The 17,320-nt window shown below is 39.2% G+C and overlaps 1 protein-coding gene and 1 long non-coding RNA gene across 2 annotated transcripts; one reads left to right on the top strand and one right to left on the bottom strand.

Annotated features, from left to right (window-relative positions):
* Window positions 1–14,531: 14,531 nt before the first annotated feature.
* LOC147522811 (uncharacterized) lies at window positions 14,532–15,866 on the top strand. Its single transcript, XM_086568566.1, has 4 exons — window positions 14,532–14,702; window positions 14,916–15,171; window positions 15,331–15,459; window positions 15,613–15,866. The coding sequence occupies exons 1-4, from the start codon at window positions 14,532–14,534 to the stop codon at window positions 15,864–15,866; spliced, it is 810 nt and encodes a 269-aa protein (XP_086424692.1).
* Window positions 15,867–16,120: 254 nt separating this feature from the next.
* On the bottom strand, window positions 16,121–17,027 carry LOC147522810 (uncharacterized). The gene is made up of 2 exons (XR_015195635.1): window positions 16,550–17,027; window positions 16,121–16,468 (listed from the first exon to the last, which is right to left on the bottom strand). It is a non-coding gene; the product is annotated as an uncharacterized LOC147522810 (long non-coding RNA).
* Between the last annotated feature and the right edge of the window lie 293 nt (window positions 17,028–17,320).

Raw genomic sequence — 17,320 nt, 5'->3', positions numbered from 1 at the left:
CATGCATGATGCATGCCAAAGTTACAATATATTTCGAGATAATCAGTATTTTCAGATGAAGCTGTCAAAGTGTCAAACAACGAATTTGGATGTCTTCCATACCGTATACTTGGAAAATTTTCAGCAAATTTTCAGTCTTTTAAAATAAATTGATATCTATTATTGTTGAGGGTCCTTGTTCTGAAAACAGGTCTTAGCTAATCCGTTGAAAACAGGTCTTTCAATTTCAACTGACTTAGCCAATCAATGCAGGGTGGACTACAGCAATTGAAACTTCAAAGCGTCTATGATTGCATGGTACGCCATCACAAACATAATGAATTCCCCGTTTATCAACCACATGGTATGCTTTTGGAAATGTGTTTGAACCATTGTTTACGATTCGGAACGGAATCTTAGAATTCTGCTGGATATTTCGGTTTTTAAAAAAATGGAAAAAACAATATATAGTCAAAATATTGATGATTCTGAAATTAGTCAAAATCAAAATATGATATGGGTCGAAATATTGTTAATTTCGGTTTTCTAGATTTTTGGGATTCCGAATATTCCAAAATCCCGAACTATGGGTAGAACAAACCCAAGTAGTTTAGGTCTATAAAGTACAAGCAATTGGGTCAGAGGACCAAATTCGTGTCAAAACAACTTTAGAGGACACTATTTTTTTTAGTCATTCATGTAAATGTTTAAATTTACACCAAGGTTAAGACTTAGCTATTAAGTTAGGATAATGAGAAAGGGATAGTTTTGTTTGTTGTTAATAGTTGATCTTCATGTGGATGAAGATGCCTACATATCCAGTTTGTGTATTGAAGAATAGTGATGGGAAAAAAGAAAAAGAAAGGAAAATTTTTAACTAGGAATTCTAATTTTTGGTCATGGGGACAGTGTTTGGTGTGATAGGTTGTGAGATAACATAGGTTGCTGCTTTGATCTGGTGCTCTATTTCTTACCAAAAATAGAGAAAAAACTAAACTTTCGTAAGTTTCTTATCTAGTTTTGCTGGTTTTGCTTTCTACTAATAGTAAAATCCTCCATTGTTATACAGTGGTAGTTTATTAGTGGAAGTTCATAGTTTTAGCCTCAAAGGTAAAATCCTCCGCTATCTATAGTGTGAGTTCGCTGAGGCAATTCTTAGTGCTGGTTCTTCTTTCTCCTTGGACAGTTTAAGCTAAGCTTGTTCTCATGGCTTCTGCAATTAGTGCAAATGGGCAAGCTGTTCCTCGAACCACGTCCTGGAGGTCCCTGTTTGGTCGGTTTGGGTCTTCTGAATTCACAGTAGCTTTTAAGTCTTTCTCCCCGATCTATGTTGATGGAGTGGCCGAGTTTCCGTCCAGTTCTTTGGAGCAAGGTAAAAAGGAGTGGGATGAGTATTTGGTTGGGTATTTTTTACGGACAAAAGATTGTCATTTCCGATGGTAAAGGAAGTGTTGCGAGAAAAGTGGAAATTGAAGGGGTCCTTTGATATCACCACGGATAAAGAGCTTTTCTATATGAGTTTTCTACGGGCTCGGGAGGATCGCCAAATGATTTTAGATGACGGTCCTTTTTTATTGTGGGCGAGTGTTTGTAGTAAAGCCATGGGCGGTGGAGGCTGATAATTACAAGAACAAGGTGGCCTCCATACCTCTATGGGTAAAGCTGATGGATGTCCCGAAAGAAATGTGGACTTTCGATAGACTTTCGTACCTCGCAAGCTTAGTGGGTGGCACACCTATGTTTATGGATGATGCAACAGCTAAAAGGAAAAGACTATCTTTTGCTAGATTCTGTATTGAGTTCCCAGTGAACTATGATTACAAGGAAGTAATAACAGTGAAAGCAGGGAACCGAGAGGTTGTTATACCTCTGGAATACCCATGGAAACCGAAGTCCTGCACAACCTGTAATAAATTTGGGCACTCAGCAGTCCTATGCTCTGGTAGACAAACTAGGATATGGAGACAAAGGGCAGTTTCGCGTAATGGTGGAGAAACCATAAGAGTCGCCAGACCAAGAGGAGTTACTCACAGCCAAGAGGGGATTGATATCGAAACTGACCAAGAGATCCAAGAAGGAGCAGGATCGCAAACAGCTGCTGTGGTGACTTCGAATTCAAGTAGCAATGAGGAACTTGAGCGGCACGCTGCTATGGCTGAAGCAGTAATGGATACTCAGGCTGTGGGACCAATGTTAGAGGTAGGTGTGGTGGACCTAACTGTAGGTGTAATTGCGGCTGTCAGTAATCAAAATGAAGGTGCTAATTGTCAAACCCAAAGAGGCGCATCTCCACAGGGTGAAACAAGGCATGATAACCAATTGATGGTGGTAGGAGTTTCTGATTGTAGTGGTTGTACTGATGGGTTACAAGAGGCAGAACTGAGCTGTGAGGTGGTGAGGGTACAGAGTGGGGATGAAGATAGGCCGTTACATCACTTGCTACCAGATAACCCTCTTGCTCAACAGTTTCTTAGTGAAGGGGCTATGTTTGAATGCCTTGCAGCAGGCGAAGACCTTGAGGACGACATTTCTGATGCAGAACCGGAGCTTTTTGGTGATAGGACTCCTCCACCTATACCAGCTACTCTGTCAGTACATACTCGAAACCAAAAAAAGAATAGAAACAACAACCAACACCAAGCACAGGCAGTTTCTAGTAATAGAGGAAAACAGAGAGGCCGAGGGCAAGGAAAGAGAAAGGCTCACTGATTCTCATTATGATAAGAGTGTGTAGCTGGAATGTGCGAGGGTTAAATGACCACACAAAAGCTAGATAGCTAAATTTGTTTAGTAGAAAAAAGAATATTAGTTGTATGGGAATTTTGGAAACGAAGGTGAAAAGAGAGAAATTTCTAGCTATATCTGGAATAGTTTGTCCTTCGTGGGAAAGTATGCATAACTATGCAAGCGATGATAGTGGTAGAGTTTGGATTGTATGGAATTTGGAAATTATGGAGATTACTAAAGAGCTGGAGACGGCGCAATTTATTCACTGTAAGGTGTCTATCTTACAATATGATTTCCAGTTTACCTTGACAGTTATATATGCTAGTAATAACAATGCAGAGAGACTGATTCTCTGGGAGGAGCTGAAGTTTCTCAGTCATGGCATTCAAGGTCCGTGGTGTGTTATAGGGGACCTGAATAATGTTCTCTTCTCGCACGAAAGAATTGGGGATGTGGCAGTCCACCAGAGGGAAACAGCTCCACTAGCAAATTGCTTAAATGCTTCGGGGCTTTTTGATCATACCGCAACAAGATGCTTCTATACATGGAACAATGGGGGTGAGGTTGTCAGGAAATGGTCAAAGCTAGATCGGTGTCTGGTGAACTCATCCTGGGCTTCCTTACAGTTGGCTACGAGCGTGGAATTTCTAACTTCGGGGAGTTTTCGACGACCCTTTGCCCAATAGTTATGTCTTTTCTGAATAAAATAAGAAGTTGACCACCGTTTCGGTTTTGTAATTTTTGGCGACTTCATGAGGATTTTGCACCTACCCTTGCTCAATGTTGGAACATTCAAGACCATGGTAACCCACCGTACATGCTATCATGCAAACTGAAAGCGTTAAAGGCTGTTCTTAAGGGTTGGGCTCGCTCCTTTTGTTATGACGCCCACAGGCTTGTGGAGGAAACAAGAGAAGAGCTGAGACATCTGCAAGTGAGACTACAGGTGAACCTTCTAGATTCTTCTTTATGCTGCCAAGAGAGTGCCACAAGGCATAAACTTTGTCTTTTGATCAAGATGGAGGAGGCAGACCTTTTCCAGAAGACTAATATTGAGTGGCTTTGTTTCGGGGAAAAATGTAATGCTTTTTTCTTTAATGCTATAAAGGAGAAGAAGTCTAGGAGCATTGTATGGTGTATAAAAGACAAGGAGAGATATCTCAGAGAGGGCCAGATGGAGGTGAAAGATGCTTTTATTGAGTACTACAAGGACCTTCTGGGTGTCACCTCACCTGCTACTTGTGACCGTGCAGTCTTAAATGATCTTAGTATCGCTGAAGTGGATAATTGCACAAGTCTACGGTGGCTACCCCTATCAATCGATCACGCAGATAAAAAGAAGCTCTTTTGATATGAGCGATAATAAAGCTCCGGGCCCTTATGGGTTTAACGCTTTCTTTTTCAAGAAGTGTTGGGATGTTGTTGGCAATGATGTAATAAGAGCCATCCAGCACATTTTCCAACATAAACAGATGCCTAGAGGTATAAATTCCACAATCCTTAGTCTTCTTCCGAAGAATAGAATGTCTTCTAGTGTTGATTCTTTTAGACCTATAGCATGTTGCAATATTATTTATAAATGTGTATCTAAAGTTCTCACAAACAGAATGAAATTATGTATTTCTTCTTTGATTTCTTGTGCACAATCGGCTTTTGTGCCTGGGAGGACTATACAGGATAACTTGTTGCTTGCTCATGAACTTTTGCGAGGTTATGGCTGAAAGAGAGGACCAAAGAGGTGTGCAATAAAGCTGGACATCAAGAAGGCCTACGACTCTATAAGCTGGAATTCCCTCTTGGTGATCCTGTAGAGATTTAAGTTCCCCCCGTTGTTTGTCGAATGGCTGAAGATGTGTTTCTCATCCCCGTTTTACTCCGTTCTAGTTAATGGGACACCTGAAGGATATTTTGAAGGAAAGCGAGGGCTAAGGCAAGGCGACCTGGTCTCTCCGTATCTTTTTGTTCTTGTGATGGAGGTGTTAAGTGCTATGCTGCAAAAAGGGCTTAGGTCTAAGTCTATCCATGCTCACTCCAAGTGTAGAAAGATTGGTATCTCGCATCTTTGTTTTGCCGATGATGTTATGCTTTTCTATAAAGGTGATATGGAGTCTCTTCTGGCGATAAAAGATATTTTGGCCGCATTTTCTAATGCAACAGGGCTACAGCTCAGTAATGCAAAATCTACCCTCCTCACGGGTAGCATGTCTGAGGAAGAAGGGCTACAACTTGCAGAAGTTCTAGGAATCTCCTTGGTTACTCCTCCAGTCTCCTACCTAGGCCTACCTCTCACGGCCACCAGATTGGGTATTAAGGAATGCCTCCCACTCATTGAGAAAATAACGGGGAGAATTTCAAATTGGAAAAATGTAGCTCTTAGCCGAGCAGGAAGGGTGCAGCTTGTTCAGTCGGTCCTCTCCTCCTTCCAAACGTATTGGGCGAAAACCTTTGTTTTGCCAAAAATGGTGCTGGATAAGGTGGCAAAGCTATGTAACAGGTTTATCTGGGTTGGACCTTCCATGGAGAGAAAGATGCATCATGCGAGTCATGAAACCATGAGAGTGGCCAAAGATCAAGGTGGGCTTGGGCTGCTAGATCCTAGAACTTGGAATAAAGCGGCTTACTGTGGGCTTGTTGTCAAGATTGCTCAGAAATATGATTGCTTGTGGGTGAAATGGACATGGGAGCATCGTATAAAGGGGGGACATTTCTGGACTATGAAAGAACCCAAGGACTGTTCCTGGGTGTGGAGAGGCATCCTTAGGCACAGGGAGGCTACCTGGAAGAGTGTGAGATACAGTATTGCTGATGGTTTGAAAATGAGCTTCTGGCATGATCCGTGGTGTTCTGGTCCTTTGATCTTCAACGCCCAAGCTAGAGAACTGCTAGCGACTTCTATTCCTGATGATGCTTGTGTTGGATCGATTATTGAAAATGGGAGTTGGTCCAATGTCATTTGTCAATTACCAAGCTGCGAACTGAAAAAGTGTATCATGGAAACGGAGGTAAACAGCTTCTTGACAGAGGATCGAGTCATCTGGACACCAACAAGCACTGGTCGCTTCTCCCTTGCATCGGCTTATCTCTCGCTCAAGAATATTCGAGGAAAAGTGAAATGGTTCAAGCTTGTTTGGGGTAAGTTATCGGTGCCCAAACACTCTTTTACTGTATGGCAGCTCTTCTCTGGATCCTTGCCCACCCAAAATCGACTTATGTTCAAGAAAGTCATAAATGTATCCAGCTGTTGCCTATGCACTGGTCACGCGGAATGTTCTTCGCATCTTTTTTTTGACTCTGCGTTCTCAACGCAAGTTTGGGCGAGGATAAAGCTAGCTTTGGGCTTGTCTGGGCAGGTGAAGAAATCACATGAAGAGTGGTACTTCTTAATGAGGCTATGCAGAGCGAACTCAATGCAAAATGAAATTCTGCGGGCTTTCACGTGCGCAACAGTCCATGCGATTTGGAATGAGAGGAACTGGCGTCTAAAGAAAGGCAGGAAAAGATTACCGAGTATCTTGAGTATGCAGATTCTAAATGATATGAAAGTGTATCTTGGAAAAACACTGCAGTCTATAAAGGAGAGCCATGCGATGCGGGTGCTGCTGAAAAAACTAGGCATAGAAGGAAACTACCAGCCAGTTGAGGAACAGTGGGTGCGCTGGTCAAAGCCGAATGATCAGTGCGGTCTTTGAATCTTGATGGTTCAATGAAACTTCGGCAAAGGCAGGGTATGGTGGGCTAATGAGAAACACAGATGGCAAGGTCCTCTTTGGGTTTACTGGATCGTCAACATCTCTTTCAGTGCTTCAACAGGATCTGCTAGGAGTCATAAGAGGCCTACAAGGAGCTGTCCAGTTGGGAGTAAAGCGACTGCATGTACAATCTGACTCCATGAGGGCTGTACGTATTCTGAACTTGAAGGAGGAGCCACATTGGACGGAGATGAATAGCTTAGCACGGATAAAGCGCGCATATTGTTGAGTTTGAATTGGTGGACTTTGAACATGTTTACGAGAGAAGGGAATCAGGTCACAGATTATTTATCTAAGCTTAGTGATTCTATAGATGATAGTGTTTTGTATTTCATTCCCCCTTTAGACCAAAGACTGCATGTTTTGGTCAAAGAGGATGAAGAGGGTAAGTTGTACTTGAGATCATGATCAAATAAAGGTTGGGGCATCCTTAACCCCTAGCTTTTTCTAAAAAAAAAAAAAAAAAAAAAAGGTTAAGATTAATTGATCAGACTGGAATCAAGCCACAAGTAGTTTTTGATGGTGACTTTTATAGGCATTAGGAGTGCGCATCGGATGTGACACGTGTATTGATAAGTACAGATGTGCGGTCAAGATGAATAACATGTGTCTACTGCAAATACAACACCTACCCAACGCTTCATTTGCCATGTACCCACCTTGAGCTCCACAACTGTCCATTCAAACGAAAAGTAATCATAACCACATCAGTTATTACCCCAGCCAGCCCACCTCGCTTTTTGTAACCGTCACATCACGTGCCTTAAGTTATCCATTTTTCTCGTCAACACGCCCTTTTCAATGATGTGCTAACGATAGAGGGCTTTATAAGGAACATCCTACCAGTCACGTGATGTGCACAAGACTCACATGCAACGACTCCTTCAGTACAATGCGACCCCAGACATACGAGTACCCCTCACACTCGCAAACGACTCCAAACACTCGCTATATCAGGAGACTCGCATACTCAACAGCCCCAGTAACTCGTCACTCGACCCCACCTCATGACTGATAGGGTTATATACTAAAAACATTATTTTTGTATTAACTCTAATTCTTTATATTTTGAATGAGAATCATATGGGAAAATGTTATGCATATTATATATGTTATTAGTTATATGTATGCGTCTAATACTTTATGTTGTAGATAATATGGTGTGTGGTAACACACAGAAGATCATATCATCAATACCTTATAAAGTATATGTAAACGTTCACAATCTAGATGGATTTGGACAAACCATTGGTACGGTTGTAGTATAATCTGGTATTAGTCTATCTTGACTATAAGATTACACTAGTACACTTTGTGTGTACTGAACAGGACCAAGTGAGGTTGTTTCTCTTTATACTAACTATATAAGAGAACAAACACCTCTGTTATTATGGATGCTTTTCCTCTTAATCCAGATATAATAACGGACACTTACGTGTATTGTACATTGCTTTAAATCATCAATGAATGAGATTCATTTGTGAATCAACAAACTCGATGGATTGGGTAATGACATTGTATGTAAGGTGTGCTATTAATTATAGAAGGAATCCGTGACTAGCAGGAAGTCGGGTTGATGATGTCCCCTTGAGGAGCTCATAAAGATTGTCATATAAACCCTGTAGGTGGATTTAATCCGACATGACAATGAGGTTGAGTGGTACTACTCAAAGACATAAGAAGTTGATTAATGTAGTTGTCAGTAACTCGACTTAATCAACGGGCATTCAATATCTTAAACACGGGGAGATCAACAAGCATATAATATGGAGCCCATAAACCTAACATGTAATTTGGGATTAGGGCGGTAGTGCAACAATGACCTTTAGTGGAATAAGCCATTTGTTGACGGACTTGGGTCGTGTATTCTGGGCGAACATGGGAAGCCTAAGCCCGTCAGGAGGCCCAACCCTAATTTCTCCTCATGGTCCTTGTTGTAGCCTATAAATAGAAACCTCTTTCTCTGGCCGTTTTCACCAAGGCTTTGCTCAAGAAAAGTGAGATCCAAATTCGGTTCCAACTTTGTGAGTGAGAGAGGCCAAGAGAGAAAAAAGAGGTTGGAAGATCGTTGCCCACACAACGTCCATTCTAAGAATATGAATACAACAGAAGATCAAGAGGTTGCTGATTTCATAGATCTTGGATTCTCAGAAAAATCACAGCCGATCTAAAGATAAGATAATTTCTAACCAAACCGTGAACACCCTTTATTCCGCTGCGCATGGGTTTCACGGTTCGTAAATCATTTGGTGAAACTAGGAGTGTAAAAAAAACCGTTGACCCATCATCCGGTAGGGTACCCGGTCTTCACCCGCCACCCAAACCCGCACCGACCCGAAAATAGACCCGCCCAGCCCCGCCACCGTTTTTACGCGGTCGGACTATGGGTGTAGGTTCTATGCTCAAATCCGACCCGTCAAACCACCCGACCCGTACCGTGTCAAAAGCCGTTGACCCAACCCTGTTGACCCGCACAATTTCAAGACTCTAACTCTAATATTTTTGTATTTTGTTTATATTTTGTTTTAACTTTTGTAGGACTTTGGGAGATATGAACACAAACTTATGAGTTCAACATCAATTTCAAATATTCAAGTTTGAACATTTGACAAATAAATATCAAAAGTTCAAATTCAACTTTCGAATTTTGGAGAAGATGAATCATTCATCCTTGTATTAATTTCGAATTCTTTTAGTTTATATTTTATTATTTTGTACCATGGATCCTCGCTCCCATCTTCATTTTATCATGTTATGGAAAATAATCAATTTACAAATGGTAAATCACGAGAAAGAAGTTTCAAATTTGCAGATATAGTTTTGGGTTCAAGTTCAAGTTTTTTTATATTTGTTTATTTTTTATTGATTGATTCTATTTTTTTTTCTATGTTGTGAATTGGAAATATATTACTTGCAGAATTAGAAAGTTTTTTTTGGTTAAATTGGGTTCAAATGATAATTTCCATCCGACCCGGATGACCCGCCCAAAACCCGCCCCGTAAGCTGACCCAACAGGCCGGGTGATGGTACTAAGACATAACACTTCAACCCCCCCCCGTCGGGGACCACTGGATTTGTATCCCCTAGACCCGCCCCATCACTATTTGACCCGTGGTTGACCCGACCCGCCCTGTATTACACCCCTAGGTGAAACCATAACGGTTCTTACAATGACGTCATCACCTGCTACTGTCATCATTACTAACTTTATACTTAAGCCCCTTTCTTGCCGTAATACTTGCACCATTACAGCCATCAACCATCATTATGAAAGACACGTACCATCATTACACTTTATGCCAACTCAGATAAACCTAAACGCCTACAGCTACTACCTGCGTGGCTCTCATAGACTCATGTCATTCATCTCAACTGCACATTTGTACTTATTAGTACACGTGTCGCATCCGATACACACTCCTAATGCCTATAAAACCCACCCTCAAGAACTATGTGTGGTTTGATTTCAGCTGATCAATTAATCTTAACCTAAGTTATTAACTCTCACCCCATCATTATTCATTATTTCTCAATACACAGACTGGATACGTAGGCATCTTCATCCACATGAAGATCAACTATTAACAACAAAAACCATCCCCTTCTCATTATCCTAACTTAATAGCTAAGTCTTAACCTTGGTGTAAATTTAGACATTTACAATTCACAACACCAAATTCCACGTTTTAATAACCCACGGACCCAGTGTTTTAATTAAAGTAACCAACAAGGACAAAATAAGTTGGCCCAATCTTTTTTCTTTTCCTTAAATACCACTTTTACCCTTCCATGTTTTATATATAAGAAATCACATACCTGCTTTATATAGAAGAGAGTTGGAAAATCAATTTTCAGGTGAAAATAACCTGTAAGGACAAGTTACTATTCATATCAATTTTTCGGGTATAAACAATGTTGAGGTATGACTAGTGATTGTTTATGCCCCAAATATGTATGAACAATGATTGTTCATATCTCATGTTGAGGTACGAATAGTGATTGTTCATACTCCAATATTGTGATCTTACTGATCATCATATATTATGTTGAGGTATGAACAATGCTTATTGATACCCCAAATAGGTATGAAAAATGATTGTTTACACGAATAGTGATTGTTTATACCTCAATCATGTTGAGGTATGATATGATTGAGGTATGAATAGTGATTGTTCATACCCCAAATAGGTATAAGCAGTGATTGTTCATAACCCATATATATATGAACAATGATTGTTTATACTCTAATAGGTGTTCTTACTATATTGATTATATATTATGTTGAGGTATAAACAATGGGCCGGGGTACGAACAGTTATTGTTCATAGCTCATGTTGAGGTTATTGTTCATACCCCAAATATGTGTTCTTACTAATCATACATTATATTGAGGAATGAACAGTGATTGTTCATATCTTATCTATTTTGTCACACCCTGGATTTCGATAAAATTGGAAAACAATATTTGTTCTCGACTCTTTGATTTTCGAGGTATAAAAAACACAACCAACTTTCAAAAACACTATCGTTTAATTATTCTAAACATTTTGAAACCAATTAAAATTTTACAGTTAAAACAAACTCCTCTTTATTACAAAAGTAACAAATAGGATTAATATATAAACTTTCTCAAACAACTATTCAACTATAATTACAAGAGCTTCTAGCTCAATTGGTTGTGTACCCCTCTCCTCATGGGAGAGGTTGCAAGTTAGAATCCTACCAAGTGTTGGTTGGGATTTATTTTTTATGTAATTATTTGATGGGTCTTTAGGCTAGGTGAGCCTTCGGGCTAGAGATTAGGTGCTGCTATGATGGGTGGATCGAGGAGCAAAAGCAAGTTTTCATGGACAAAGTGGAAGCGGTTGGGTCTACTAAAAATGGCGCATCGGCGAGAGCCTTCGGGGTTGATAAGTCTTCGGGCAACGTAAGCCTTCGGGCTTAGGGTCCTTCAATGTAACCGGTGTGGGTCTACTTTAACCCTCTAAATATTAAAAAAAAAAAACTCTAATTACAACAAAAAATACATAACAACTTTTATCTCAACCCTATTACACCTTAAAGTGAAAACCAATCAACAATCTTTCTTGAAACGTTAATGCAAGCCATATGCATCAATAAACCTTCTTCAACACTAGTCCTGTCAAAACTTATCGGCTATATTCATTTTATGAACACACCCAATAAGCAAACATGCAAGCAAATCGGGTCAGCATTATAAACAATAATGGTATGAGTAGTCCTAAAATACAAATCACGCTTATACGTATATATACATAATCAATAAGGCAGTTAGTTCCTCCACCGAGGTCCTTTAACTTTCAACTAATGGTACAACATCCGTAAGTACAATAATTAAAATATGTAGTTCATCCACTGAGGTGCCTTACCTTCCAAATCAACAATAATAAGGCATTTAGTTCCTCCACCGAGGCGCCTTAGCTTCAAATTATACTAGATCAACTGCATCTAATAATAAAATAACAAAAGTAAAACTTACTCTATACTGACACTGATGTAGGCCTGATCACAGAGTGGGTCATACCTGCATAAATAATTAATTCAACCCACCATTTTGCAAAACCATTGTGAGTGCAAATAAATTACAATAAAACAAACATATCGTACGCATAATTCCAATCATCTCACCAAACCAACAAGAACAATCTCCATGACCAATTTCACACCACAATCAAACATTTGTTATAGATTTAATGTACATTTTGACATATTATCATAATTATTATTTAGAGTTTATTCAAGTGTTCCTAGAATCGCGTCGTCTCTATGTTTTACCTAGGTTCTTGTCTACCACAATCACTCCTCTCTATCGAGCCGAACATGAACATCTGCATGCCTCACTCATATAATGGAACCATACCGTGGTAGTTACCTTAAGCGGGATGTCGCATACAAGGTACCCCCACACGAACGCCAAAACTATGAGTAAACTTTTACAAGGCATAAAATATTGCGTGTCTCGTACTGAATTGGTGACGAGATAAATAAAGTCATCATCATTTGGCTATGAGGGCTCCAAGTTCCCTTGAAACAAAATCACTTTTCCTTCACAAGGGTTAATCATATATTCAAATGAGTTGTGGTAGCTAGGAACTGAGATTTTCGTTACGTAAATTATTCAAATATCTTGCAATTATATCTCATAATCGTTCCACACTTTATCATGTGCCAAATAAAATTATTGCATTAAACCACAATTCCTTTGGAAATATCCGCCAAGGCTACAATACCTCTTAATAACATTTCACAAATATAATAATGGAACATTTACTTATGTCCTTATTTTTCAAAAATGCTGCATTTAATGAATGCGTAACTGACCAAAGAATACTACGTCACATATCATATCATTTATTTACATCATTCTCAAAAACAACATAAGTGGTTAGAAAGTATCGTAGAACAAATTGTATCATTTAACACAAATTCCAATTCAACAAATTCCAATGTATAAGAGAATATCATAATTACTCCATAAAATGTTGCACAATAATTTTATAGCATTTCAAAAATGTTATGTTATACCAAAAATATACGTACACTTTGATTCATGTCTAAATTATTTTCTAATCTATTCCAAACATCTTTTAAACAACAAGCACATCTTAACATCAAATATATTCCCCTTTATCAAAATTCTAGACTTCTACAATTATCACATGCGAATAAAATAAATAAATTATTGCAAATATAACCAATGAACTTTTTCATACAACAAGTAGTAATTAATCCATAATATATAATTTACTCATGTTCTTATTTCAAACCAACCAAAATACTAAATTAATTCTCTATAATTCCAACATATAATTGTTTAAACCCACAAAGGAAATGCACACTCATTTTTCTTCTCATATATTTTATATATCATTAATAATAATAATAATGTAATGCTAATAAATTTCATGCAATTAAAATTAAGGGTTAATTTGTCTAAACCCCCACATTTGTAAACATCACGACCCCCAATGCTGTCTAACTTCCATCCTAGTTCCGTTAATATTCCAAAATGACTCCTAAAAAAGAGTCGTTATTACATTTTGTCTTTTTCTTATTTACACTTGAAAAAGAGTTGTTGTTAAATACCCGTTATACCCTTGGTTCAGGAGTAATTTTAGTATTAGATGAAATACCGACGGAAAGGGGATGGAAGTCAAACGGCATAGGGGGGAAATCGTGATGTTTACAAATGTGGGGGGTTTAGACAAATTAACCCTAAAATTAATAACAATATTGATGTGTGTTATATCTCATAATTATTATACGTCTACCAAACATTAACATTCCAACTACCAATTCATTTCATAAATATCCAACCACCAAAAATATATTTTATTTTAATAAATTGAAAACAATTGAAAGACAACAATCGAAGTAATTAGAATAGCTTATTATACGAGGTTTACTCACATTTTCTTCTCGCGAAAGAACAGTAAGATAAGATCGCTACTCCACGTAAAATTCAAACAACACCAAGCAATAAATGTACTCCACGTAGATTCCAAGAGAAACACCACTAAGTAATAAAAGCTTTATTTCCTTATTTCTTCCTCTTCTCATTTTTTTTTCTCTTTCTCATTTTCACTATTACATTCTAAGAGCATCTCTAGGTGGACACATTCGTGGTCGCATTCTTCAAATTTGAAGAAATGCATCGGAATTTCCCGGAATTCCAACTCTAGGTGGTCGCATTCGTGGTCGCATCACCTGCTTGTTCGCATTCTTGTTCGCAAATTTGGCAATTTGGATGCGGATGCAGAGCGACAATAGTAATGTCGCGCGCCAGTACTAATGTCGCACCACTTTTTTGACTTTGACCACAACAAAGCCGCGCCATTACCAGCCACCGTCCGCCACTACTACGCGCCACTCCTCTTATCGTAGCGCCACTCCTACCGTCAATGCTCCAACGGCCAAAAAACGGCCGGATTTCTACCTTCTGTATCTACTCTCATCTCCTTCTTCATTTTACACACACTCAACTCAAACATTTGTATCAAACAACTCAACTATTTCACATCAATCCTTAACAAACAACACACACATTGCGAAAAAATGGATCATGAAGTATATGAGATATTTCCACTTCAGTCTTCATCTTCATCTTCATCGTCGTCTTCTTCTTCATCTCCTCCAGCGGAAGACTCGGTAGATAGTCTTGATGAAGAATTTGTTAACGCCATGCCCCTTATGAAACACACTTTGGCTGTACTTGCACAAGCACAAGTACATGCTTCGAAGGCACCACATGGTGGTTCAAAGAAGGGTCGAAAAATTAAACATAGAAAATATGCTCTGACTTTGGAAATCTTGAAGAACAACTACTTCGTCGATTGTCCTGTCTTTCCGAAAGAGGATTTCAAACGGCGCTTTCGTATGAAAAAATCTTTATTTCTTCACATCTTCAACGATATTCAGACTCATTTTAAGTTTTTTTAGCCTAAAGTTAACAATGCTGGTAAACTTGGTATAGATCCTCTGGTCAAGGTTGCTGCAGCTTTGCGTATTCTTGGTTATGGCACGGTGTCTGATCAACTTGACGATCAATTATACATTTCCGAGCAAAGTGGAAACCAGGCGTTGAGGCATTTCTGTGATGCAATTATCAAATTGTACGGTTCAGTCTACTTGCGAAGGCCAAATATTGCAGATACAAAACGCTTGCTTGCACATTCTGCCACACGTGGATGGTCGGGTATGTTGGGAAGCATTGATTGTATGCATTGGGAATGACATAATTGTCCAACTGGATGGCAAGGTGCTTACAGTGGTCGTTCTGGAAAACCATATGTTATTCTCGAAGCTGTTGCAACCAAAGACCTGTGGATATGACATTCTTTCTTTGGGATGCCAGGGTCACACAATGACATCAACGTGTTGGACAACTCGCCTGTATTTGAGCACGTGATCAATGGTACTTCTCCACCTGTTTCTTTTGATGTAAATCAGCATAGCTATAATATGGGTTATTATTTAGCTGATGGTATCTATCCTGACTATGCGGCATTTATACAAATAATTTCAAACCTTAATGCTCTAAAGACGAAGTGGTTCGCAACGATGCAAGAAGCTGCAAGAAAAGATATTGAAAGAGTTTTTGGGGTTTTGCAAGCTAAATTTGGTATTTTGGCAAAAGCTTGCAAATTATGGCATGTGGAGACAATGGGTACTGTTATGAGAGCATGTATCATATTGCACAATATAGTAATCGGAGCTAAGAATAAAAATTATGAAATGAGGAGGTACATTCCTGATCCAGAAGGGCAACCACAGATCCCACCTACTCGGGAACACTACATTGAAGGGACTCTACGAGTTCAATCAAAGACTATGCATGATAGACTTAAAAGCGACCTTGTCGAGCATCTATGGAGCATTAGGGGTGACTGACATTGATTGTTGTAATCATGTATTAGTTATCTTTTATTTATTTATTAGATAATTAGAGTAACTCTAGTAGTATGTAATAAAATGGTGATATGTAATAGTTATCTTTTATTTATTTATTTTTATTTTATGTTTTTGCAATCATGTATTAGTTGTCATTCTATTAATAAAAATTATAATTCATTTGCTAAATCAAATGAAGTAAATTCTAAATCACACAACATAATAATAACCACACAACATATCACACAACATAATAATAATCACACAACATATCAAAATGATCAAATGAACAATTCTAAATCACACAACATAATAATAATCATCATACAACAACCTCCTAGACTATCCTACATACGCCTCCTCTATCGTGAACTCCTCCTCGACTGTCCTTGTGCTGAACTCTCCGTCTGTCCATACTGTGATGAACTCACCCTTGTGCGATCAATCTGAGTCTGTAACTCATCAATCTGGCATTGCAAATCGTCATAATCCACATGAGCCTGGGAAAGAAGTCTCTCTCTCTCAACACTGTAGGTGAATACCGAGGAGCGCAATCCATCATTTACACGAATGCTTGTCTCATATCTCATGCGTAGGTCATCCTGAAATAATTATTCATTAATAATTTATGACATTTTCATAATAAACCAAAATAATAAAACAAAACCAATAAAAATAATGACCAGAGATAGATGTCCAAGGTCAGGCTCTAACTGTACTACGCGAGTGGCATCAATAGAAGAAATGGGCTGGTAAATCGTCTGGCCACTCGGATCGCTCAAACTGAAAACCCAAAGCCACTCTGACTAAGGGGGATCTGGCGCTGGAACAAATGTGTGCACAGGTCCAGCCTGAAACGTCGGCTGTGACGGCTGCCCAATCTAGAATTCATGTCTGACACCCAAATTGCTAACCATATGAATGTTGCCTGTACGACCTACAGCTGGGAGCAAATGACCAATATACACCCTAAACCACTAACAGTAGTACTGCTCATAAGTCTGCAATGTAACTAGGTCAGAAGCCTGTAGCCAAGTCCAATGCACGTTACTCTCGATGACTTGCTCTAAGGTCATGTCCTTAGCCTCTGATACATGGGTAGGTGGATCAGGAGGGATACCAAAGCATGGTGTGAGCTGTCTGTAACATCTATCCCCTAAATACCACTCCATATCACTCCCACAAGTGAATACCATCCTCCTATGAGAAATGAACAATGTATATCTACAGTCATTCGCGTCGATGTGCACAGATGTCCTCCAAGGCCTCCAAACAATAGAAGCCTGTGTGCTAAGCTCGATCTGGGTTCGGATAGAAGTTATGTTATGACTGATCTCACTGGTCAGACGAGCTCGACAAGGTCCATGCCAAGCCCTGAGCCTAGGCCTCTCATCGGTATACTCTGTAAGGATAGGATTTGCAGCACGAAAATACTCATAAAACCATACCTCTAA

This window comes from Coptis chinensis, chromosome 1 (assembly GCF_015680905.1).
Source record: "Coptis chinensis isolate HL-2020 chromosome 1, ASM1568090v1, whole genome shotgun sequence".
Lineage (NCBI taxonomy): Eukaryota > Viridiplantae > Streptophyta > Magnoliopsida > Ranunculales > Ranunculaceae > Coptis > Coptis chinensis.
The sequence above is the reverse complement of the archived record's forward strand: the minus strand, read 5'-3'. Positions and strand labels throughout refer to the sequence as shown.